Source organism: Rhinolophus sinicus, linkage group LG07, assembly GCF_036562045.2.
Source record: "Rhinolophus sinicus isolate RSC01 linkage group LG07, ASM3656204v1, whole genome shotgun sequence".
In the NCBI taxonomy this organism is placed as follows: Eukaryota; Metazoa; Chordata; class Mammalia; order Chiroptera; family Rhinolophidae; genus Rhinolophus; species Rhinolophus sinicus.
Genome location: NC_133757.1, coordinates 32642942 through 32664123, shown reverse-complemented (window position 1 = coordinate 32664123; position 21182 = coordinate 32642942). Strand labels below are relative to the sequence as shown.

The 21182-nt window shown below is 37.0% G+C and overlaps 1 protein-coding gene across 2 annotated transcripts in view; it reads left to right on the top strand.

The window, feature by feature from the left end:
• The first annotated feature begins 2467 nt into the window (after window positions 1-2467).
• The window catches only part of PTEN (phosphatase and tensin homolog), an 84339-nt gene continuing 65624 nt past the window's right edge, over window positions 2468-21182 (top strand). Inside the window, exon 1 of one of the 2 annotated variants that reach the window (XM_019738851.2) lies at window positions 2468-3429. In XM_019738851.2, coding sequence (XP_019594410.1) covers window positions 3351-3429 — 79 coding nt within the window. In that variant the 5' untranslated portion in view covers window positions 2468-3350. The remainder of the gene's footprint in view (window positions 3430-21182) is intronic. The other variant, XM_019738842.2, reaches the window with a different exon arrangement.

The following is a 21182-nucleotide window of genomic DNA, read 5'->3' as shown; positions in this document are numbered from 1 at the left end:
CTCTAAGAACACTTTAAATATCCCTGGTTTAATTAGTAGTTTTGGAATTAGGTAATGGCCTGTGGCTTCTAAGCTAGGTCTCTTGGGGTTTCTAGTCTTCAGGGGCTGCATGCAGCTATGATGTGCTCATACAATCTTCTGTCTCATAAATTGAATAAAATCGTCTTCAGACTTTCCCAAGCACCTATTCTCAATTACTGCAACACACATGCAAATTGATCCCTACTCTTCCAGATCTAAGGAAAAAAAGAACCAGTGCCTCAGCCTAGATCTCAACTCAGATACTTTTGGACTCCAATTGTCTGTCTCCTTGAGTTCTACTTCCCAGGGGGAAAGAAAAGGAAGAAATTCCTAGATTGGGGCCCATTTTCTCTAAGCAGAAGGTGCTTAGAGAAAATGGGCATCAACTCGCTTTGCAGCTGATCAACGTCGGGATAAATGCGCTCCAGTTCTCAGCATTTCTGAACCAGCTCTCTTACCGAGATAGGTCAACTAAATCGACGCTGTAACCAGATTTGACAGGTTTATTCTGGGCTGACGGCCATTGACTAGGTTCTCCGACTAGATAAGTCACTTGGCTGAGTTTACAGTAGGTGGGGCGCGCTCACCAGCTCATCAGCTCAAGGGTAGTGACTGGAAGTTTGTTGCAACATCGTTGAATCCAAGCAGCGGGCTGCAGCAGGAGATACCCTTTTGCCCCGCGAGCAAGGCACTAAGGAAAAGGTTCGCCCTAGGGAGCATCGGGCACTAGCACGGGAGAGGCACCGGACCCCCGGTGGCCCAGCCCCTTCTCCCACGGTTGGGAACGCGCAGTTGTAGCCGACTCAGAGCTAGGAGTCTCAGGTCTCGGCCGTTTAATTTGTTCTGTGGGTAGCAAGCGGAGAGTGGGACCAACTTGGGAACTCTCGCTCTGTGGTCTGCAAGAATCAGCGGCGGCAGCCACTGGTGCGGGAGGCGGGGGCACGTGCTTGGATGTGGGTGCTTGTGTAACCAACTCCCAGGCGTCAGCCCCGACAGCGCTCCGGTGGGTGGCTCGCCTGAGTCACTGTTTCCGCCGCGACCCTGTAGGCTCTGGGGTCCCTTGTCCGAACAAGGCGGGAGCATCCCGGGCGAAATAAGCGAACCACTCGCCTTGTGCAGCTATCATAGGGGAGTGGGAATTTGGAAAGTTCCCCGACTAGGAACACACGTGACCTCCTCCTGAAAGTAGTTCCGACTGTGGCCGTGTATCCCTCCACCTCCTTTTGAACCCTCCTCTGTCTCTCTGGCCCCGCCTACTCGCAGGGGCTGCAGCTTCCTATCGACCGGTACTTCACACTTGGGCCAGCAACCCCGGCCTCCAGCGTGCACAACCCGGCTTGGGGAGCACGGAACCTGGCCCTGGGGCGATCCCGTCCGGGTTTTCACAGCGGCCCAAAAGGGGCGGGGCGAGGTAGCCTCGGAGGCCCGAGCTTGAGTTCGACGCGGTGAATCGTACTGGAACCCCGAGGGGGGGGAAGTGCTCAGCCCTCCAGGGGGCGATGCACGGTGCAGCCCACCTGGGGATCCGCTTTCAGTCCGCCTGGACAGTTGTCTTTTGGGACCTAGAAATTCAGGGGCGATGCGCTCACACTCAACGTGCTTGGCCGGGAGCTCACTTTTAGGGCAAACGAGCCGACTCGCCTTGGAAGCGGGAGGTGGGGCGGTGAAAGAGAGCCGGATGAGGTGATACACACTGGAGACACAATAGGGGGTTGTTCTTTGTGCGGAGAATGACACCTTGAGAACACGGGGGCGGGGGAGGAGGGGAATGGAGATGGGTTTTCTCGGAAAGGCTGCTGCAGTCAAATCCCTGCGAACGACAGTGATCCAACACCGGTGTAAAAGGACAGAGAGGCTGCCTGCAGGCCGTGTCGGGGAAATCTGGGGGCGCAGGCAAGCGGAGGGGGTGTCATCGCTGCAGGGACCGTTCCTGCGTTTCCCTGTACACTGACCAGCACTGTCACCCGCTCCTTTGCACCTGTACACAGGTAACCTCAGACTCGAGTCAGTGACACCGGCTCAATGCACCCGCTTCAGCTTTCACCTTCAGCCCACCCCTCCCCCCACAACAGCCTACCCTGCCTCTGGCTGGGTTTCTGGGCACAAATCAAGGATTAGCTAGTCCCCCCGTCCTGCGTTGATGAAGAAGCAGCCAAGGCAACTGCTGCTACTGGCGAGCGCCTCGGAACGTGCCCGAGCGAGCCCTGGGCAGTCACACTGGGCATGCTCAGTGGCGCCTGCAGGTTGGGGGCTCGGAGCTCTTACGCGGAGCTGCCGCTCCTGCCCCCTCCCCGCTCCCCCTGCCCTACGCCGTCCTTCCCTCCCCCGGCGCGATCGCGCCTGCCTCCCGCCTCCCCACGGACTCCCGAGGCACTCGGGCTCCCCGCGCGTCGGCGGAGGGGGCGGGCAGGCCGGCGGACGGTGATGTGGCGGAACTCTTTGTGCACTGCGGCAGGATACACGTTCGGACGCCGGGACGCGGTTGCGCTCAGTTCTCTCCTCTCGGAAGCTGCAGCCATGATGGAAGTTTGAGAGTTGAGCCGCTGTGAGGCGAGGCCGAGCTCAGGCGAGGGAGATGAGAGACGGCGGCGGCCGCGGCCCAGAGCCCCTCTCAGCGCCCGTGAGCAGCCGCGGGGGCAGCGCCCTCGCGGAGCCGGCCGGCCGGCGGCGGCGGCAGCGGCGGCGTTCCTTGCCTTGTCTTCGTCTTCTTTTCTAACCGTGCAGCAGCTTCTTCCTCGGCTTCTGAAAGGGAAGGTGGAAGCCGTGGGCTCGGGCGGGAGCCGGCTGAAGCGCGGCGGCGGCACCTCCCGCTCCTGGAGCGGGGGGGAGAAGCGGCGGCGGCGGCCGCGGCGACTACAGCTCCGGGGAGGGAGTCGGAGTCGCCTGTCACCATTTCCAGGGCTGGGAAAGCCGGAGAGTTGGTCTCTCCCCTTCTACTGCCTCCAACACGGCGGCGGCGGCGGCGGCACATCCAGGGACCCGGGCCGGTTTTAAACCTCCCCTCCGCCGCCGCCGCACCCCCCCTGGCCCGGGCTCCGGAGGCCGCTGGAGGAGGCAGCCGTTCCGAGGATTATTCATCTTCTCCCCATTCCGCTGCCGCCGCTGCCAGGCCTCTGGCTGTTGAGGAGAAGCAGGCCCAGTCGCTGCAACCATCTAGCAGCCGCCGCAGCAGCCATTACCCGGCTGCGGTCCAGAGCCAAGCGGCAGCAGAGCGAGGGGCATCAGCTACCGCCAAGTCCAAAGCCATTTCCATCCTGCAGAAGAAGCCCCGCCACCAGCAGCTTCTGCCATCTCTCTCCTCCTTTTTCTTCAGCCACAGGCTCCCAGACATGACAGCCATCATCAAAGAGATCGTTAGCAGAAACAAAAGGAGATATCAAGAGGATGGATTCGACTTAGACTTGACCTGTATCCATTTCTGCGGCTGCTCCTCTGCCTTTCTGTCACTCTCTCTTAGAACGTGGGAGTAGACAGATGCGAAAAATTTTCCATAGTCTGGGTGACTATAACATATAACCCTGGTCGAGTTTCTAGCTTATGTACATTTTGTGCCTCTTTTGAATGCATTGAACGGAGGGTGTGTTCTGCTAGACGGAGCTCTTGCCTGGTTGCAAGTGTCAAAGCACCGATTGGTTTCTTAGCCTATGTATGGGGTCTCTTCCTAAGGGCTATTGTCCGTTAATACAGAATACAGTACGCTGTTAGTGGATTAGTGAGCTCGGTAATCCGGTCTACTAAATGAGCAGAAAAATAGACGCTTTGAGGTTGAGCATATCTCGATTAAATCTTGGCTTTAGGCCCTAGATCAAGGGTATAGATCAGATTAAAATGAAAATTAGTGTTGCACGTACGCATATTGCATCAGAATCTTGCAGTGATTGTTCTTAGTTTTCTGGGTTGCATTGATAGACTCTTAAAATGTGACTTGGGAGCTGATTTGCATAATTTTAGAAGCAGACTCATTTTTAGCATATATGGTGCTCATTGGAGGACAAAAGTAGGGTTTGTATGTTTAAACTAAGTTAATTACAACTTTGACCTGTATTTAGGAGTTTTGTCGTTTCACATCAGTAGTGTCATACCTCATAAGGCGCTTTTATTACATCTTTGTTAAATTTGCCTTTTTCTCTCTTGATGGGGTGATGTAGCATAAGGTATGAAATTTGCAGTTCAAGTAGTATTTTATATTCAGTGCTCGTCACACGTAATAGAATGGAGATTGAGTGGTTTTTGATCCCAATGATAATGTTGTGTAGGTTCAAGAGACTGTAACAAATGGTGATTGCAGAGATTAAATTTCAGTTCTCACTTGAAATTTAAGTATTGTGATGCCAGAACTGCTACTCACCTTTTGTAGACTTCAGGTCCTCTGACACCTTTGGGTTTCCCTTAAGTCTACTCCGAGTTGTGTAGAATGTCAACTATGATTTACCTGCTAATAACCAGAAATGCTGGCAAGAGTGGATTACTCCAGCTTCAGATTGTAGGTGTGTTAGCTTTTTTTCCATAGTGTTAAATTTACTGAGTCAGCTTGTTGAATAAGATAGAAACCCCAGAAATTTTAACTGTACAGTTTTGGTTGTCTAAAAGTTAGGCCTTTGTACTTCAAAAGGTAGTGGTTATTGAAAGGCGTTAGTCCTTGTAGTTTCAGATATAATAAACTGGTTTTAATCAAGGATGGAGAGCTCTCCTTTTTGTAGAATTGGAAGTATCACAGGAATTGAATTATTGGTAGGTCAGTGTATAAGGCATGAAAAACAGAATTAAGTTATTGATCTGAGGTGACTGGAGCACTTTATTAAGGCCTCAAATTTGGTGGTGTGAATTGTAGCAATGGACAATATTTAGTTGAAATTATGTAATTGCAGAAGTATTAATATTCTTAGTAAAAATTATTTCTTAGCAAATATCAGTAAACATTTTGCTTAAAGGTGATACGTGTATATGTCCTAAAAATTATGGGGGAGGTTTCTTTGTTTGTTTGTTTTAAGAAAACTTTATATCTGAAGAGGTTTTATTCCTTTGGATTATGTAGGTGCACATAAATAAATGTGCACAGCTACTGTTACCTGAGTTTTTGTTTTAAAATGATGATAAAAGTTACTGAAGAAATAGCTTTACAACGTACAAAATGTAACAGTTTTCTAAGTTAAAAATAATACTGAAAAAAGAATTGGAAATTTTTGGGGAGATTGCATTAATTGAAAACTTTGCTAAGGCTGAACTTGACCCGCTTGCCTAGAAGATATTAGGTAAAAACTCTTCTGATTTGTAACATTGCAAAAATAGTGTACTACTGGTGTGAATTGACAGTCATCTAGATGTATAAGGACAAATTAATTAAATGCTTATTTAACTTTTTTTTAAAAGCCCCAATTCAAAAAAATTTCTAGAATGCTGTTTGGTAGACAGATTGTTTTAGTAATCAAAGTATATGCATGCTATTTTTACTTTATCCATTTGATTTAAAATTATCCGGGTTATAAGACTAAAATTATTCTGTCAGGTTCTTCTCATATGTGAGTAGTGAAGTAAGTGGTTGGCCATTTCTCCCTTCATTTCAGAGTATGTGTACCTCTATGTGTGAAATTTATGTGACTTAAAACTTTCTCTAAAACTGTATTTTTCGTTATGGTATGCGTAGAAAGCAGTATCAAATATTGCATCAGATGAGTAATAACACTTAATTCCTAGAGTTGTGGTTTTATTGAGCCAAATGTTGATAAGAAAAAAAAATCACTTAGGAAAAAGTCAGTGAAGGACTTGCTTTTTCACACTTCCAATAATTTTGATACACCAAAGCACTTTGGTTTGCTTGGTTTCCCCTAGTGTTTTGTGTTTATTGTGGGGGGTGGGGGTGGGGATTAAAATGTCCATTGAAGACTCTCTGGCAGGTTGTAGGATCTATTTCAATAGTTAGCCTGTTGAAAAGTTAATTTCCTTTATGAAAGTAGTGACTGGAGTATTTTCATCTGTGATTTCTCAAAGGAAAATTGAAGACTATAATTCCGTTGTAAAAGATTTTTGCAAAATTGAATTATTCTAAAAATAATTTGTTGCTAGGGTTTTATTCTTAATGTTAGTCTGGAAAGTAGTGCTGAACATGAGGCTATAAAATATTTAGTGTCTTTAGACACTATTTAGTGTCATGGAAACTTTAGGCTTCTGTTGTATTTTTATCATTTGATAAGTTTATGTCTTCAAATATTAACCTTCATAGGGAATATTTTTAACTTGTAAAGAGTACAGTGACTACTGAAATTAACTGTATTATCTTTTAAGATTAGTGATTACTGAAATAACTATATTTTCAAGTGTTTTTTTTTTTAATTCTATTTGCAATTTTTATTTTACACTGTTACGTATCTGCTAAGTTGTATTTCTTCCCTGAACAACATGACTGGCCCACCTAAATGCTATATGATAATTTACAAACTTCATTTTTATAAAGCTTACTCTAGACTAAACCCATCTGAAAGGAGAGTAATTTATAGTTTATATGACTCTTACTATAAGGAAAAAGGGATTTTATTGCTGTCCTTTGTAAATGTTTGCATAGTAGTACAATCATCAGTGCAGATTTACATTGCTTATAATATACTAAAATACTAAATGAAAAAACGACATAAAATATGTGAGATATAACTATCTTAATTGTAAATTTAGTTTTAGAAAGAAAGTAGAGAAAGTTGCATTTGTGTGTATTATTTTTAGAATTTTAACAATAGGAGAAAGGTAGCTGGTGAGTTATTTTAATTTTTATGTGGAACAGTGTATCTGCTTTTTTCAATAACCACCTACAATATACAAATCTCTTAATGATACAAAATTCCTTACTTTTTTGGAAGTGAAATCTTCAGTTCTTATTTTCAAGTGTTCTCATTTTGAAATTTGGTATTTGTTTATTTGGTGATAGCTTAATACTTTTTAATAATTTTCAAGACACTTAAGTAATCACTTCAGTGACTTGTGATGCAGGAGTATTTGTTATGGGAAAATCAATTCATAAAGTTTCAACATTAATTCACACTCAGTAAACATTCTATTTTAAAATTTTTACCTCGGCTTTTTTAGTAAAACAAAAGTATAGGAAATGTTTTCATATTAATGTCGTACGTGAAGTTGGAGTTTGTAAAGAGAAATTTAGAAGTGTGCATGCATATGACAGGTTTTCAATTACTTAAAATGTTAGGCCTTGGCTGTACTATAAGGATTTAGCTTCCAGAAGATATGTATAAGAAATTTATTTGGTATATTTTTTCCTATAGAGACCATTAGTTCTGAATTTTTATTTCTATTTCATACAACCTTCATTCTTATCTTTTCTTCTCTCTCTCTGTTTTTCTGTTAGATAAATTTGATTTTAAGCAAAGTCAGTATTGGAGAATTCTTTTGTGGCCTGAATTCAATAAGAAAAGGTGTTAGGATTTGTTCTAAGGATAGTGACTTAAGACATTTGTATCATCTTGTGAGATTGGGGTCAATAATGATTTCAGTAAATATTCACTTCTGTTTCACAATTGCTTTTTATCTGGTATCTTTGAAATTAGTGCAGTTGCTATCAGAGGCATCAGTAATGTTGAGGTTAGACTGAATAACCTTAAGTTAGTAAGGATTTGTTGAGCAACCTGGTATCCTTAATTCTTTTACATAGGCCACATTACTGCTACATACATTCTTTGCTAGGTGGTCAGAATGTTTTGGTCTGTGAATAATGAGTCCTTGTAAGTGTTGAATGTATGCACTTACTAACATAAAATACTCTTCATTTGTCAGGAAAAGTGAAATTAGTATATTGGATTTGACTGTATTCACCTATCCCCTAATTTTTCAAATTTATTTTTCATTGGTTACAGAAAAGGTATTAGCAATTTGGGTCTTTTAAAATAATTTGCTCTGGAAATAAAAAGGCTGTTGGAAAAATATGAATCTAAGAAGAATAAACATAATTTAGGTATGAATTAATTTTGGATGGGAAATTTTACTTTAGTTCAAGTGTAGTTAAGGCAGGTTGTCTTCATTTACAACAGTTGGCATTAAAGAGCTGAGTGGACATCTTCAGGTTGTTAGGTATACACTTGTTGATAGTGTTGAGAATATCAGCAGGTGAATACTGTGGCCGCACCTGCCGGCAAAAGGATATTCTTAACCTGTCTGTACATAGTGTGGAAAAGAAGACTGAATACACAGAACATTCAAACACAGTGGTTATAAATAATGTGTGTAAATAAATACAAAGCTAACTACCATAATATTTCTTAAAAAGGAACATTTTTTTTTCTCTCTAACGAAGAGGATACGTTGGTGGATATTAGAATTTTCAAATAAGGTTAATTCTGTTTTAAATTACATTAATATATTGGGTATTTGTTTTATCTACACATTGTGTATACACTGTTTCATTTTAGATTTTAGGATGGCAGGGTAAGCTCTGGAGCCAGACTGCCTGTGTTGGAATTCTGGCTCTGCCCCTTAGTAGTTGGATGACTTTGAAGAGGTTAATTAACCCTCTTAATTTATTTTTATCTGTAAAATGGAGATAATAGTAGCTACCCAAATAAAGTTTTTCTTGAAAAATAAATGACATAATACAAGTAATTCAGTTAGCATAGTACCTGTCACTTTGTAAATGCTATTTAAATGGTAACTGCTTCTCTTAAAAATTATGATTTCAGAGTACCCATGTATGAGAAGTTATTTGTATTTTCATTTGTAGGAAGAGTAGTGATTATGACTGAGTTTCCTCAATTTTTGGTATGTTAGAATTTTAATTGGTTCAAGCTCTGAGTATTTTTTAAACTAGGGGTATTCCTTTAGAAGCTCTGAGTATAAAAAGTCTGTGATTTTGCTGTTTAATCACTAATAGAATGTAAAGCTCTGCTTACTCATACTGTTGACCAAAGAAGTTAATCATGTTAATCAAAAAGTATTTGCTTTAAAATACTAAGGGAAGGTGAAAACTTCCTATTATGGCATACTAAAATTGAAGTTTTAGAATAAAAATTTGTTACAATATTAAATGTTTCTTAGTGTTGAAGATAGGTCAACTTAAATATGTATTTTTAGTCACGAAGAGTAATCTCTGCCTCAAATGAAAGAAAACGTTTAATGTATGATATAAGAGTTATGTAAACTTTTTATCAAAAGGTATATTTCTTAGCATTTCTTTCCAAGTTCAGATTTTGGAGGAGTCATGCAACTTTAAATGTCAGTTACATTTATTACAATACAATTTACACTTAATGTAATCTGGTAGTGCATTAATATAGGAATTTAATTTTAGTGTTAAACTGTTGTATTATTGTGTCTCATTTTCACATTTAATCAAGATTCTCAATACAATTTTAAGCCCTAGAAATGGGAAGAAGGAGCTAAAGGATTTTTCTTCTTCATTTATTCTTACAAGGTATGGAGAAGGATGGAGACCTGCTTAGTAAAGACTATTACGAGTGTATAGGGGTCAGTCTCTTTTTTTTTTTTTCCTTTGCCTGTGCTGGTTTCCCAGCTGTGTCATAGTACCCTCAATAGTGAAGCACTTGATTTCCAGTGAGGTTTTTTTATTTGTTTAGCATTGTGGAATGAACGGTGCCCTGTCTAATTACATATGTGACATCTGATTATGTGATTTTTGAATATTTTGTTATGATGTAAAAACTGGCTATATTTTGATCCATGTCTAGGTTGTAGAATTGAACTGTGCATTTTGACATCTTCTGGGCAAATTGAGTTGTCTGAAACTCTCTCTCTCTCTCTCTCTCTGTCTCTCTCTCTCCCCCCTCCCTCCCCCTGTCCCTCTCCCTCCCCCTCTCCTTCCTCCCCCTCTCCTTCTCCCTCCCCCGCTCCCTCCTCCTTCCCTCCCTCTCCCTCTCTCTAAATGCTACAGGTACTTATGTTTTGCTTTATATCACTACCCAAAGAGTTCATTTATTATTGTTAAAGCCCTTCAGAATAATTTTCAATTTTGGTTCCTTTGATTTTTGTAGATTTTCAGGCTAAAATATGATACGGTTCTCTTTAGTAATAGTTGCAAGGATTGCACTCTGCTATTTTTATATGTTTAATATTTCTGATCTTTTAAAGAAGATGTGATTATTTAAGGCATTGTGATTTGAATTAGGTATTCTTCAAATCAGATGTATTCTTAAAGTGATTTATAAATATAGCATACATGATCAAAGTTGCAAACAACTGCTTTAAAATGTATGCAACTTTTTTCATTTAAAATTCATTTCCTCATGAATTAGTGAGACTGGTTATTCTGAACTGATTGGAGATCAAATAAATAGAATTGAAAACTTTTTTTTTACTTTTAAAATGAAGTTTGGGGGATGTTACTAAGGGTGATTTTAGGTATTTATTTTTAAAATTTGTATTTATGAATTACTTTCAGTTTTTCAGAGGTAAAATGGGATGATGCCTTGGCTTTTCTGTTTTGTTTTTCCTTCATAAGTGAAAACAGTGCTTTTCCAGACTTAATTTAGCCATGTTGTAAAATTTATTTAACATTTTTATTTTATGAAATATGAAAAAATGACTTGGGTCAGAAGGATTTTTTTTCTTTTTAAATGTAATAGAATTAGCTAGCGTGTATCTAACAGTGTCTTGTATTTAATATATATATATATATATATATATATATATATAAATATATATAAATATTTATTATCAAAGCCTTTTCTTAATCATTAGCTTATTTGATTTGGCAAAGAAGAAAAGATACAACCTAAGAGTTAGGGCAAGCATTACTTTTTTTTCTTTTTTTTTTTGGTGGTATAGGGATCATAGGTCCAATAGAGTCAGTTGCTTGTTGAAAGCTGGTAGAAGATTGAGTCCAAAGAAGGATGCAGGGTTTTGGGGCACCTGGTGCAGTATTTCTCAGATTATGTTACATCAGTGGTTCTCAACCTTTAGGGGTTACAGAATAACCTGCAGGGCTTGTTAGACCATAGATTACGTGCCCCACCTACAGAGTTTCTGATCATTAGGTCTGGATTGGGACCTGAGAATTTGTGTTTCTAACAAGTTCCCAGGTGATGCTGATGGTCGGTGATCCCACTTGGTGAACCGTTGTAGTACAGTGTCTCCCATCAAGCAAATCCTCAATGTGTTAGCTCTTTTAGGTTAGTAGAATTTATACATATATTTTCTGATTTGATCTGTAAACCCTAAATAGTTCAGCATGGCAAATGTTACCCTGATTTTGTAGACAAGGCATTGAGTTTAGAAAGGCAATATAGTGGAATGGAAGAAAACTAGATTTGGGAATCAGCTAGGCCTAAAGTCGAGCTTAAATTCTTGCTCAGTCACTTTATCAGTTATGTAATAAAAGATGTACCACTTAACCTTTCTGAACCCTAGTTTTCACATCTCTAACATAGTAAAAATCCTTAGCTTGTAGGTGGTTTTTTCTGGTTTGTTAGAAGAATAGTTTAGATGTTTTTGGATTTGTTGCCAACTGGAGGTGATCCCCTCCCACCTTGCCTGGGCATTTGACAATGTCTTGACATTTTTGATCGTCGTAGCTGGGGAATCAAGCGGGTAGGGATGCTATTGGCATCTAGTGGGTAGAAGCCAGGGCTGCTGCTCAACATCTTACAATGCACAGGCCAGCCCCTCCCACAATAAAGAAATATCTGTCCCAAATTGCCATTACTGCTGTGGTTGAGAAACCCTGGTTTAGAGGTATAAAGTATCTGGTAGATAATAAGTATAATACGCAATAAAAGTCAGTACCTTTGCCCTTAGGTTGTGGTATTTAAGATCAAATTGCCAATAAATGATGGAGCTAGGCTTTTAATATCTAGGTTTTCTGACTGTTGCTAGGCCAGTATTCTTTATAATAAATACTTTGTCCACAAAGGATATCCCTGGTAACAAAAAAGGTTTATTTGAAGAAGTCTCATGTGTTATTAGGCTGATTGTGAAATTGTTGCTTTCAAATTCTGCTAGAAAAGTCTGAGGATGCTTTCAACAAACGTGTAAGTGTAATGCACTGCATGAGTTATTGAGAAGGATGTTGCATAGAACTGCTCTAACAGGATGGGTATGCTTTATGAAAAGAAAGCATGTATTTTTTTTTTTTTTAACTTTTTATATTGCCAGTAGTTTTTAAAATAACCCTTAGCTTGTTTCCTTTAATTATGTAGAGGGGAGATACTTTGCTCCCAGTATACTTGTTTTTTGTTGTTTAATGCATTCCTTAACCTTTTACTTTTTTATTCTAAAGCTGCTTTTGTTATAGTCAGATTTGATGGAATTAAATGTGTTGATGGAAAATGGCAAATTTCGACAAGTTATAAAAACTTCTCATATCTTTCCCAATAAAGAAAGTAGGGTTGACTAAGGCATGATGCATGTGTTACATTCTTTTCTAGACCCTAAAATTGCTATGTCAGCCTGTTGAATTAAAGTGCTTTACTTATTTAAATTAAAAACTTGCATTAATGTGAAGTTTTTAGAAAGGTTTGTGATGGAGTCTCAGATTAGTTCAGATATGAGAAGATGCCAAGGGAGTAGTTTAGTGGATTCAGATTTTTTTTTTTTTTTTTTTGCTTTGTTTTGTTTTTTTAGGGCAAACATAATTACGAAAGTGTTCTAGGAATAGATTGTTTGTTATGTTTTTTTCAGTTTGCTTCATTTTACGATTTACTTTGCCTGTCACTTTGCACAAGCAGAATAAAATGCCAAGGCCTATTTTTAAAATCCTTAATGAAATTTAAGTTTTGACTGTGTTACGATTCTTTCTGAAATTACAAGAGATAGTCAGAGGTACTGATAACCTATTTTAAAACCGAGATTGCTAATCACATGATACCTTCAGATTTGTTAAGAAAAAGAGATAACATCTATTGCTGTACTTTAATTGAATAAGGCTTATGGTGTTTATTTTATTATGAATAAAAAACTCCACTTGCTTATTATACTTAAGAAATTTTTAAAATAAAAACATGATTAATTAAAGAAAATTTTAAAAAGTACCCATTGTTCTACTTCTCTGAAACTTCATGTTTCCATATTAGCTTCTAGTTTTGTTCCTAGGCGTATGTTTTAACATGTAATTTATTATTCTGAACTTAAAGGGGGCGGGGGATTTGTGTTTGAAGAATTTCCAAAGCACAGCTTCATAATTGTCTAAAATAATGATTTTTTCTTTTTTTTTAATTTTATTGGGGAAAGGGAACAGGACTTTATTGGGGGAACAGTGTGTACTTCCAGTCCTTTTTCCCAAGTCAAGTTGTTGTCCTTTCAATCTTAGTTGTGGAGGGTGCCGTTCAGCTTCAAGTTGTTGTCCTTTCAGCCTTAGTTGTGAAGGGCGCAGCTCAGCTCCAGGTCCAGATGCCGTTGCTAGTTGCTAGTTGCAGTGGGCACAGCCCACCATCCCTTGAGGTTGTTGAACCGGCAACCTTGTGGTTGAGAGGATGCATTCCAACCAACTGAGCCATCCAGGAGCTCAGTGGCAGCTCAGCTCAAGGTGCCATGTTCAGTCTTAGTTGCAGGGGGCAACTAAGTGCAGGGGGCCACCATCCCTTGTGGGACTCCAGGAGTTGAACCGGCAACCTTGAGGTTGAGAGCCCACTGGCCCATGTGAGAATCGAACCGGCAGCCTTCGGAGTTAGGAGCATGGAGCTCTAACCGCCTGAGCCACCGGGCCGGCCCTAAAATAATGACTTTTAAATGATGAAATCATCAACAATGTTTTTTCCCCTGAAGTTATGCATTAAACTTGTTTCCAATATTTGGCTAATATTTTTTTCTGCTATTGTCTGATTTTTCTTTGCAGTGTATTTAAGATGGCCTAAATATTACGAAATGTTTTCATGATTTTGAGTCATAAAATTGTAATCAGTTACACAAAAAAATAGCTAAGTGTTTTAGTTTTGAAGTTTTTTTTCTTACTTATAGGAAGCTATTAGATATTTAAAGTTTTAAGCATATTTTACTTAAATGAAATGAAATAAAATTTAAACACTTTTGATCTGTCAAATTTCTTTTTGCTATTGTAGGAATATTGTGTTGAAATTAAAGTGGATATAGAAGTAATTTGAATAAATTGCCACATCATTTTATACTAAAGTAGTTATAACCTGTTGCTTTCCTGTGTTTAATGAGAAAGGGTATATAGCTTTTGATGTTACTGTTATCTGGAGCATATTTTGAATGATATAGTTTATATTTGTATAGTAGCCTCGGTAATTAGTGATATTACTTGATGAAGGTTTGCTCTGTATTTGCATTTATGATTAATACTAATTTTTGTGGTCAAAGTTTCATGCTACTTTATGTCAGATGCTTTTTTTAAATGTCAGATATTATAAAAAAGGGAAATAATTTTAACCTTATTCACTGACAGTTCTTTCTCAGTGAAATTTATTATTGTAGTTAGAATAAAAACTATTGCGGAAGAAAAAAATTCTTCTCTTTTTCAAATAAAATTGTTAGAGTAACATTTTTCCAGATGAGGTAAAGTTGTTTTAATTCTTAAGAAAATTTTGATCTAGGTGTGGTGTATATGCCTTCTTGGGTGCTAATGAAAACATCGTCGAGGCAAAAATATTTTGTGTAGGAGTGTATACATGTATGTTTTTTGAAAACTAGCAAAACAACCTAACATCTGAATAGTTTTCATGGGCTAGTTGTAGGAAATCAATATAAAATAAATAATTTAGTACATTGAAAGTATGATACAACTTTGCATACCTAGATTCTGTCCAATGTGATTAAGATTATATCTAATACTGTTAAATGCGCTAAGGTGCTAATTATTAAGGCTATTTTGGATTCTTTTTAATACTGAAAAGGTCACACAGATTGTGATTATTGTGTAGTGTCCAAGAACTAAGGCTTGCCATCTGTTACTTAAATATAGGAAAAAGTTAAGATAATCTAGTGATATAAGTGATTCTGGCACTTCTGTTTTTGGAATTATCTATTACGATTTTTAAAGACTAATCAAAATTTTAAGCTTGTACAAAAATAAAACTTAACGGCTCTGCCAGTGTTTATATTTTTTACCAAAATGCAAAGATACTGGTTGAGAAGGAAAGATTATGTAATGAAAGTCTGGCTTTTAGTCATTTACAAGATTGTTTAGATATTTAAGTGGAAACATGTTTTAACTTGAGATATTAAGTTATATAAGATTTTGATATTTTTAAACTGGTTTTCTTAACAGTTGATATTTCAGAATTCATTATTGTAAAAATCAGGTAACTGATTTAGTAAGTATTCCTTAAAAATTTGCTTTAAATATTTTTCAGGTTTTCTTTTTTCTTCTTTTATAACTCATTTCTTGTGTGTGTGTTAGTAAATGAATTGCCCCATTTAAAATCTTGCTGTTGTAGTTTCAGCCGCTAGAAAGGGTGTTTCTGTAACTTAATTTCTTTTTACCCCCAAGCACTTGGTCTTGCCAAGTTGCATGAGTCTTTAAAATCATATATTTGGCTTAATAGGATCTGATAAATTTTAATCTACTTTGTTTTATTTATTACATTGACATTTTTTATTGAGAAGTTTGTTTTCATGCCAAATGATTAATACAATCAGATACAATATGTCAGTTTAGATGTGTTTTTTTCTTTTTTTTAAGATTTTATTGGGGAAGGGGAACAGGACTTTATTGGGCAACAGTGTGTACTTCCAGGCCTTTTTTCCAAGTCAAGTTGTTGTCCTTTCAATCTTAGTTGTGGAGGGTGCCGTTCAGCTTCAAGTTGTTGTCCTTTCAGTCTTAGTTGTGGAGGGCGCAGCTCAGCTCCAGGTCCAGTTGCGGTTTTCTAGTTGCACGGGGCACAGCCCACCATCCCTTACAGGAGTTGAACCGGCAACTTTGTGTTTGAGAGGATGCATTCCAACCAACTGAGCCAACTGGGAGCTCTGCGGCAGCTCAGCTCACGGTGCCGTGTTCAGTCTTAGTTGCAGGGGGCAGAGCCCACCATCCCTTGCGGGACTCCAGGAGTTGAACCGGCAACCTTGTGGTTGAGAACCCACTGGCCCATGTGGGAATTGAACTGGCAGCCTTCGGAGTTAGGAGCATAGAGCTCTAACCACCTGAGCCACAGGCCGGCCTAGAGGTGATTTTGAATTTATGTTTTCAAATGCAACTTTGTGTCTGGGGCCTCTACTTTTTGTATGAGAAACATCTTGCCAATTTCAAATTAATGTCTGATGAGAGTAGATTGTTTTACTAGCATCAGTTTATAGAATTTGTTCAGGCCTGAACTGTAGGCCCTGAAAAGAATGATGCCTTTTAGACCTTTTTGGATAGACGGATAATATGTACATAAATTATATTGCTTATATTAAGTGAAGCACATATGTAGGTGAGATTTTTATACAAATACTAAAAGTTTAAAAGTCTTTACCTGTTTTGTTTGCTTTATAGTACTTAAAGGGTGTGAAGTGTTAAGAGTTCCTTTTCCTTGTTTTCATTTCTTTCCCTCCCATCTAACTGTTGGTATTTTTGTCTTTCTATATATTAAATTTTGTTTTTTAAGTTTGTTTACTGGTTGAAAAAGTTGACTCCTTAATTAATTTTTTTCTTTTACATTTCATCTTAATTATTTTCAAAGAATTTTAGTATGTTCTCCTTTGAATATGAAGATTCCACAACTAATCGTGCTTAGTAATTGTGCTTTTTTCCCCCAGTTGAAATAATTGTATTTATACTAAAATGGTATCTCCAGAAACAAACGTTTATAGGTAGCTGACTAAAATTAAGTGTAATCTGTTCAAACCAAGTAATGTAGGTTTTCATCTGTTAGAATATTTTACAATTACTTATTAAATTTTAAAATACGAGTTTTAACTGGTATTTTAGTATATATAATTTCAGATTGCTTCATAAATCACTTATTCAAGTGATTATAAAGTTGATCTAATGATTAAAATATCTTCAGTGGGAATATGAGTCATTTTGCAATATGAGGATAAGGCAATTATAAAATCAGTAGTATGATTTTACCAGTAAAGTAATTAATGCCATTATGTGTACCTTCATATTTTAAAATCCACATGTATTTCTAGTTCTTATTGTTCTTATCCAGATTAAAATACTACACTTAGGCAAATGATTTCCTGGTTTAAGATATAAAATAAAGAGTCTTGGTTTTATTACGTTAAAGCCAAATACAAAATGAAGCAGTGTAAGTGTAGCACACATGTTTGGAGCTTTTCTCTTTTTAAAATGGTTCAAATTAATGGCTTTCTTGGAAATATAAATTTAATTGTTAGAAGTTAAATTTTTTGTAGTTTTGGTTTAATCAGGAAAAGAGAACCCACTTGCCAGAGACACAGTTGTATTAGAACTTTGTTTTCTTAGTACCCTGTGTGTGTAATAGTTTTTTAATATTAGGAAATTAGTTCATGGTTGCATCTAAAAGATCAATACAATTGCAAATCTTGGAATCATTTTTTTTAGAATGCAGTTTGCTAATATTGAGTGAATTGGCACTAAATATTATGAATAGGCTTTTGTTCTCAAATTACTGACACATCCCTTTGGCATCTTCTGTACCTTAACTGTTTGAATGTCTTTTTTTCTGTAAAAGTTAATGCCTTTTTTCATTTTGCATAGCTATTAGACTAGTTAAAACCTAGTGTTTTAGGTAGTCACTTGTAAAATAAGTGATAAAAGCACAGTTTTTGTAATTGAATGATAGTACAGAAGTAACCTATAAATCTAACATTGAATGTAAAGATTACAGGATAAAGATACAATCTTGTGTGCTTTATAGTAATGCTGGATCAATATAATTTTAACTTACAATCTTTCCTGTGCTTTATTATGATTTTGCTGTAGAAAATTACAGTTAGCATTTGGCGCAGTTAAGTATATAATGTTGACAAATATGTCTAATGTTGAACTGGTAATCTTTTTGAAAGTTGTTAGGTAAATTATAGCCATATTTTGATTGTTATTGGTAGTCAAGCTTAGGTTTTTTTGTTTTTTTTTTAGTGGGAGCAAAACGAGAGAGAGAGAGAGAGAGAGAGAGAGAGAGAGAGAATGTGTATGTGTATTTTAACAGCAGCAGTGTTCTGAAACAGGAAATCAGTCTTATCGTATTCATCCAGAGACCTAGGAAGAAGGTAATTGTTTGGTATACTCGTTGAAATCAGTTAGTTGGGCAACCAAAATTTTTGGTTGCACAGATGCACACTTGAACAGTAGTAGATACATTATTTCAGAATTAACAACTACTTTGAAGAAATATTGATTGAATTTGTTGAAGGGAATAATACTTCAGCTAATACACTAAAAAATTGTACTTTAGATTGTAGAGTATTACTAGCCTTTTCAGTGACTTGGTAAGATATTTTTCTGTGGTTGTAATTTGCTTAAATTTAAATAATTCAAGTTTAGAGTGCCTTGTTCCTTTAAAAAAAATTTTTTTTTAACAATCTAATCTTACTATATCTGGCTTGAAAGGGTTTCAAAATGATTCTTAAATTTAAACAATTTAATAGGAAAAAAGTTAATTCTATTTCAAATGTTTGTCATTTGAAATTAGCTTCCCGTTTGTTAATGTCCATGTGCACAAAATTACATACTTGTAATTAGTGTTTTCATACTGTTCTGTGTTCTTTTTTCACAAATTTTTATCTCTCAGTGGGTACTTGTCATTTTTAAAGCTATGGGGGTAATATTTCATCAGGCTAGCTACCATGCTTTGCTTAGGGTACTGTGTTAGGGTTATTTTCATTTTTTGATTTTATAAACTACTATTGTATCTTTGTGTAGTTTACTTTTTTTGTTTTCAAAGTATATTGTTAGAGGGGGATTGCTGGAATAAAAAGTTCAACTATTTCTTATATTTCTTAGCTCTTTGTTACAAGTTGTAGATTTCTCGCCAAATGAACCAATTTATGGTATTGCTACTAAGTGGAAGAATTACTAGAAATTCTTGATGTTACCTTTGAAGAGTGATGTTTTCATTTAGAAAGTAAGATCTAAACTTCTATTTCAAAACAAAAGTATGTGTAAACTTTTCAGTCAAGATGGGTTTGTATAATACAAAAACATGAAAGTTGTGAGGTTCGAATTGTTTGGAGAAGTAGAAAACTTCAGTAGAGTTCGTAAATTATTTGGTAGTCACTTTTCCTTTCTGGTTTGGCACTGCTTGCAGATAATTAAAAAGTGTTAAAAGGAAACTAAAATTTATGCTAAAGTGAATGTAAGTTAATATATTGGAGTTCTTTCTTTATAAAATCATACTGAGTTGGCTTGTAATGAGACATTTAAACTAAAATTAAACAACAGGACATTTCTAATTCTTGCAACCTCAAATAATAACAACCCCTTGTTTACAGTTATAGAGCCCTTTCAATTTTATAGATTTAGAGATATTTCCAGGTATCTCATTTGATCCCTGAAACAGCCAGTGAAGAAGTTGCAGCAAGTGTTATTATCATTATTTTATAGAAAAACAAAACAGGAATATTTAATGCCCAGAGATACTGAGTAGCTTATCTGAAGTCATACGCTTTTATAAAGCTGAAAATGAAATTCTCGTCTTCTCTATTAAAGACTGTGCATTAAGTCCTCCATATAGGGCCTGGCACCGAGTAAATATTTAAATGTTCTGTGTTGTATCTGGCCATTCCTTCTTTTTCTTAAAAATCCCCATTTTTTTGGAGCATTCTTCCTCTTAAGATTTCTGTAGTTCAAACTTCTGTGCCTATGTGTACTTTCACTTTAGAAAATAAAGTTTTAGGATACATTAATTGGTATGTACAGGAATGATTATATGCCTTAGATATTAGGACACATTGTTCCTAAATAATGAACAATCAGCACTTTATCAACTGGAAAATTCAAGGAACTGCTATTTATGCTTTTCTCCCAATATGAATCTTTAATTTAGAAACCAGATCCAAATATTTAGTACACTTAATAGGGAAAATAAAATCTATTAAGAAGTATAAAATCATTAAATGGAAAGCCATAGAAGTCTATGAGAGTGGGTAGTTACTAAAGCATAATTTGATTAGAAGAGATGATAATATGGATGTAACTGGGACATACTTGGAAAGTGTTATATTTAAACTTGTTCAAGTTTGTTGAGAGGAATTGTAAACCTGATGCAGCTTATGAATCAATGACTGAATTTTGTTTCCTCTCACCTCAGCCTTAAATGTCTGTTGGTTTAAAGCACTGACAGAAAACAGAAAAAGCTCCAGAAATTCCTGGAAAATAAAATTAAATAGTGAAGTATTGGTATTTGCTAATTTGCTTCAACTCTTGTTGTCTTCTCTCGTTAGTCTGACTTTATCCCTTCATTCCAGCTGCTGGATTTAGCTCAGTGTTCCTCTTGTGAACCAGGCACCTTCAGATTTGCATTTGATGCTTTTTGAACTCTACTTCTCTCAATTTGTCTCTTTGTATTTTGCTAGTCATGTTTGGTGTATGTTACAGCTTCATCTTGTTATCTTGTTACTGTAACTTTCAGTTAACCAGAATTTTAAGAATAGTTATATGTGATTTATGGAAATAATTTTCCTTAAAATAATTATGGCAGGAAAAAACAGTGGTTATTGGTTTCTATATTGGCACTCCATTTGAGTTTATAAACTGTTGAGGGATAAGCATATCTATATATTATATAGAGTACTACAAAATACTTTCAGTAATCATCATACTTGAAATATTATTCAGTGTATGTCAGGAATACATTCCTGTAAAATAAGGTTAGGGAACTATTTTTGGTTATTCTATTTGAAAATTCTAGGTAAATTTATAGTAGTAAACCCCATTAATTTAGGCGCAAGTAAAATTTTGAGATAAACTCATCAGATCTCAACTTAAGTTGTTTTCTAAAAGGTGTTTTGTTAATTGGCTGTAACTTGGAGCATATTTTTAGTGTTTTATGATTGGATGCTTACAACAGACAATAAAAATGTATCTAGCTCATAAAGTAGCTACATTATTTTATAATAGGTCAGTTATATTATAGGTTAAATTGACTTTGGACAGACTTTAGAACTTAATTATCATTTATTAATTTTTTTCTTTGGTACGGTATTCTGTTATATGAGAAGGGACTGTGTAGCACTTGAATCAAGACTGTCCAAATGATATATATCTAATTTTCAAAACTCATCAACTAATCACTTAAGATCTGTGTATTTTATTGTATGTAAGGTATACCGCAATTAAAACAAAACACATG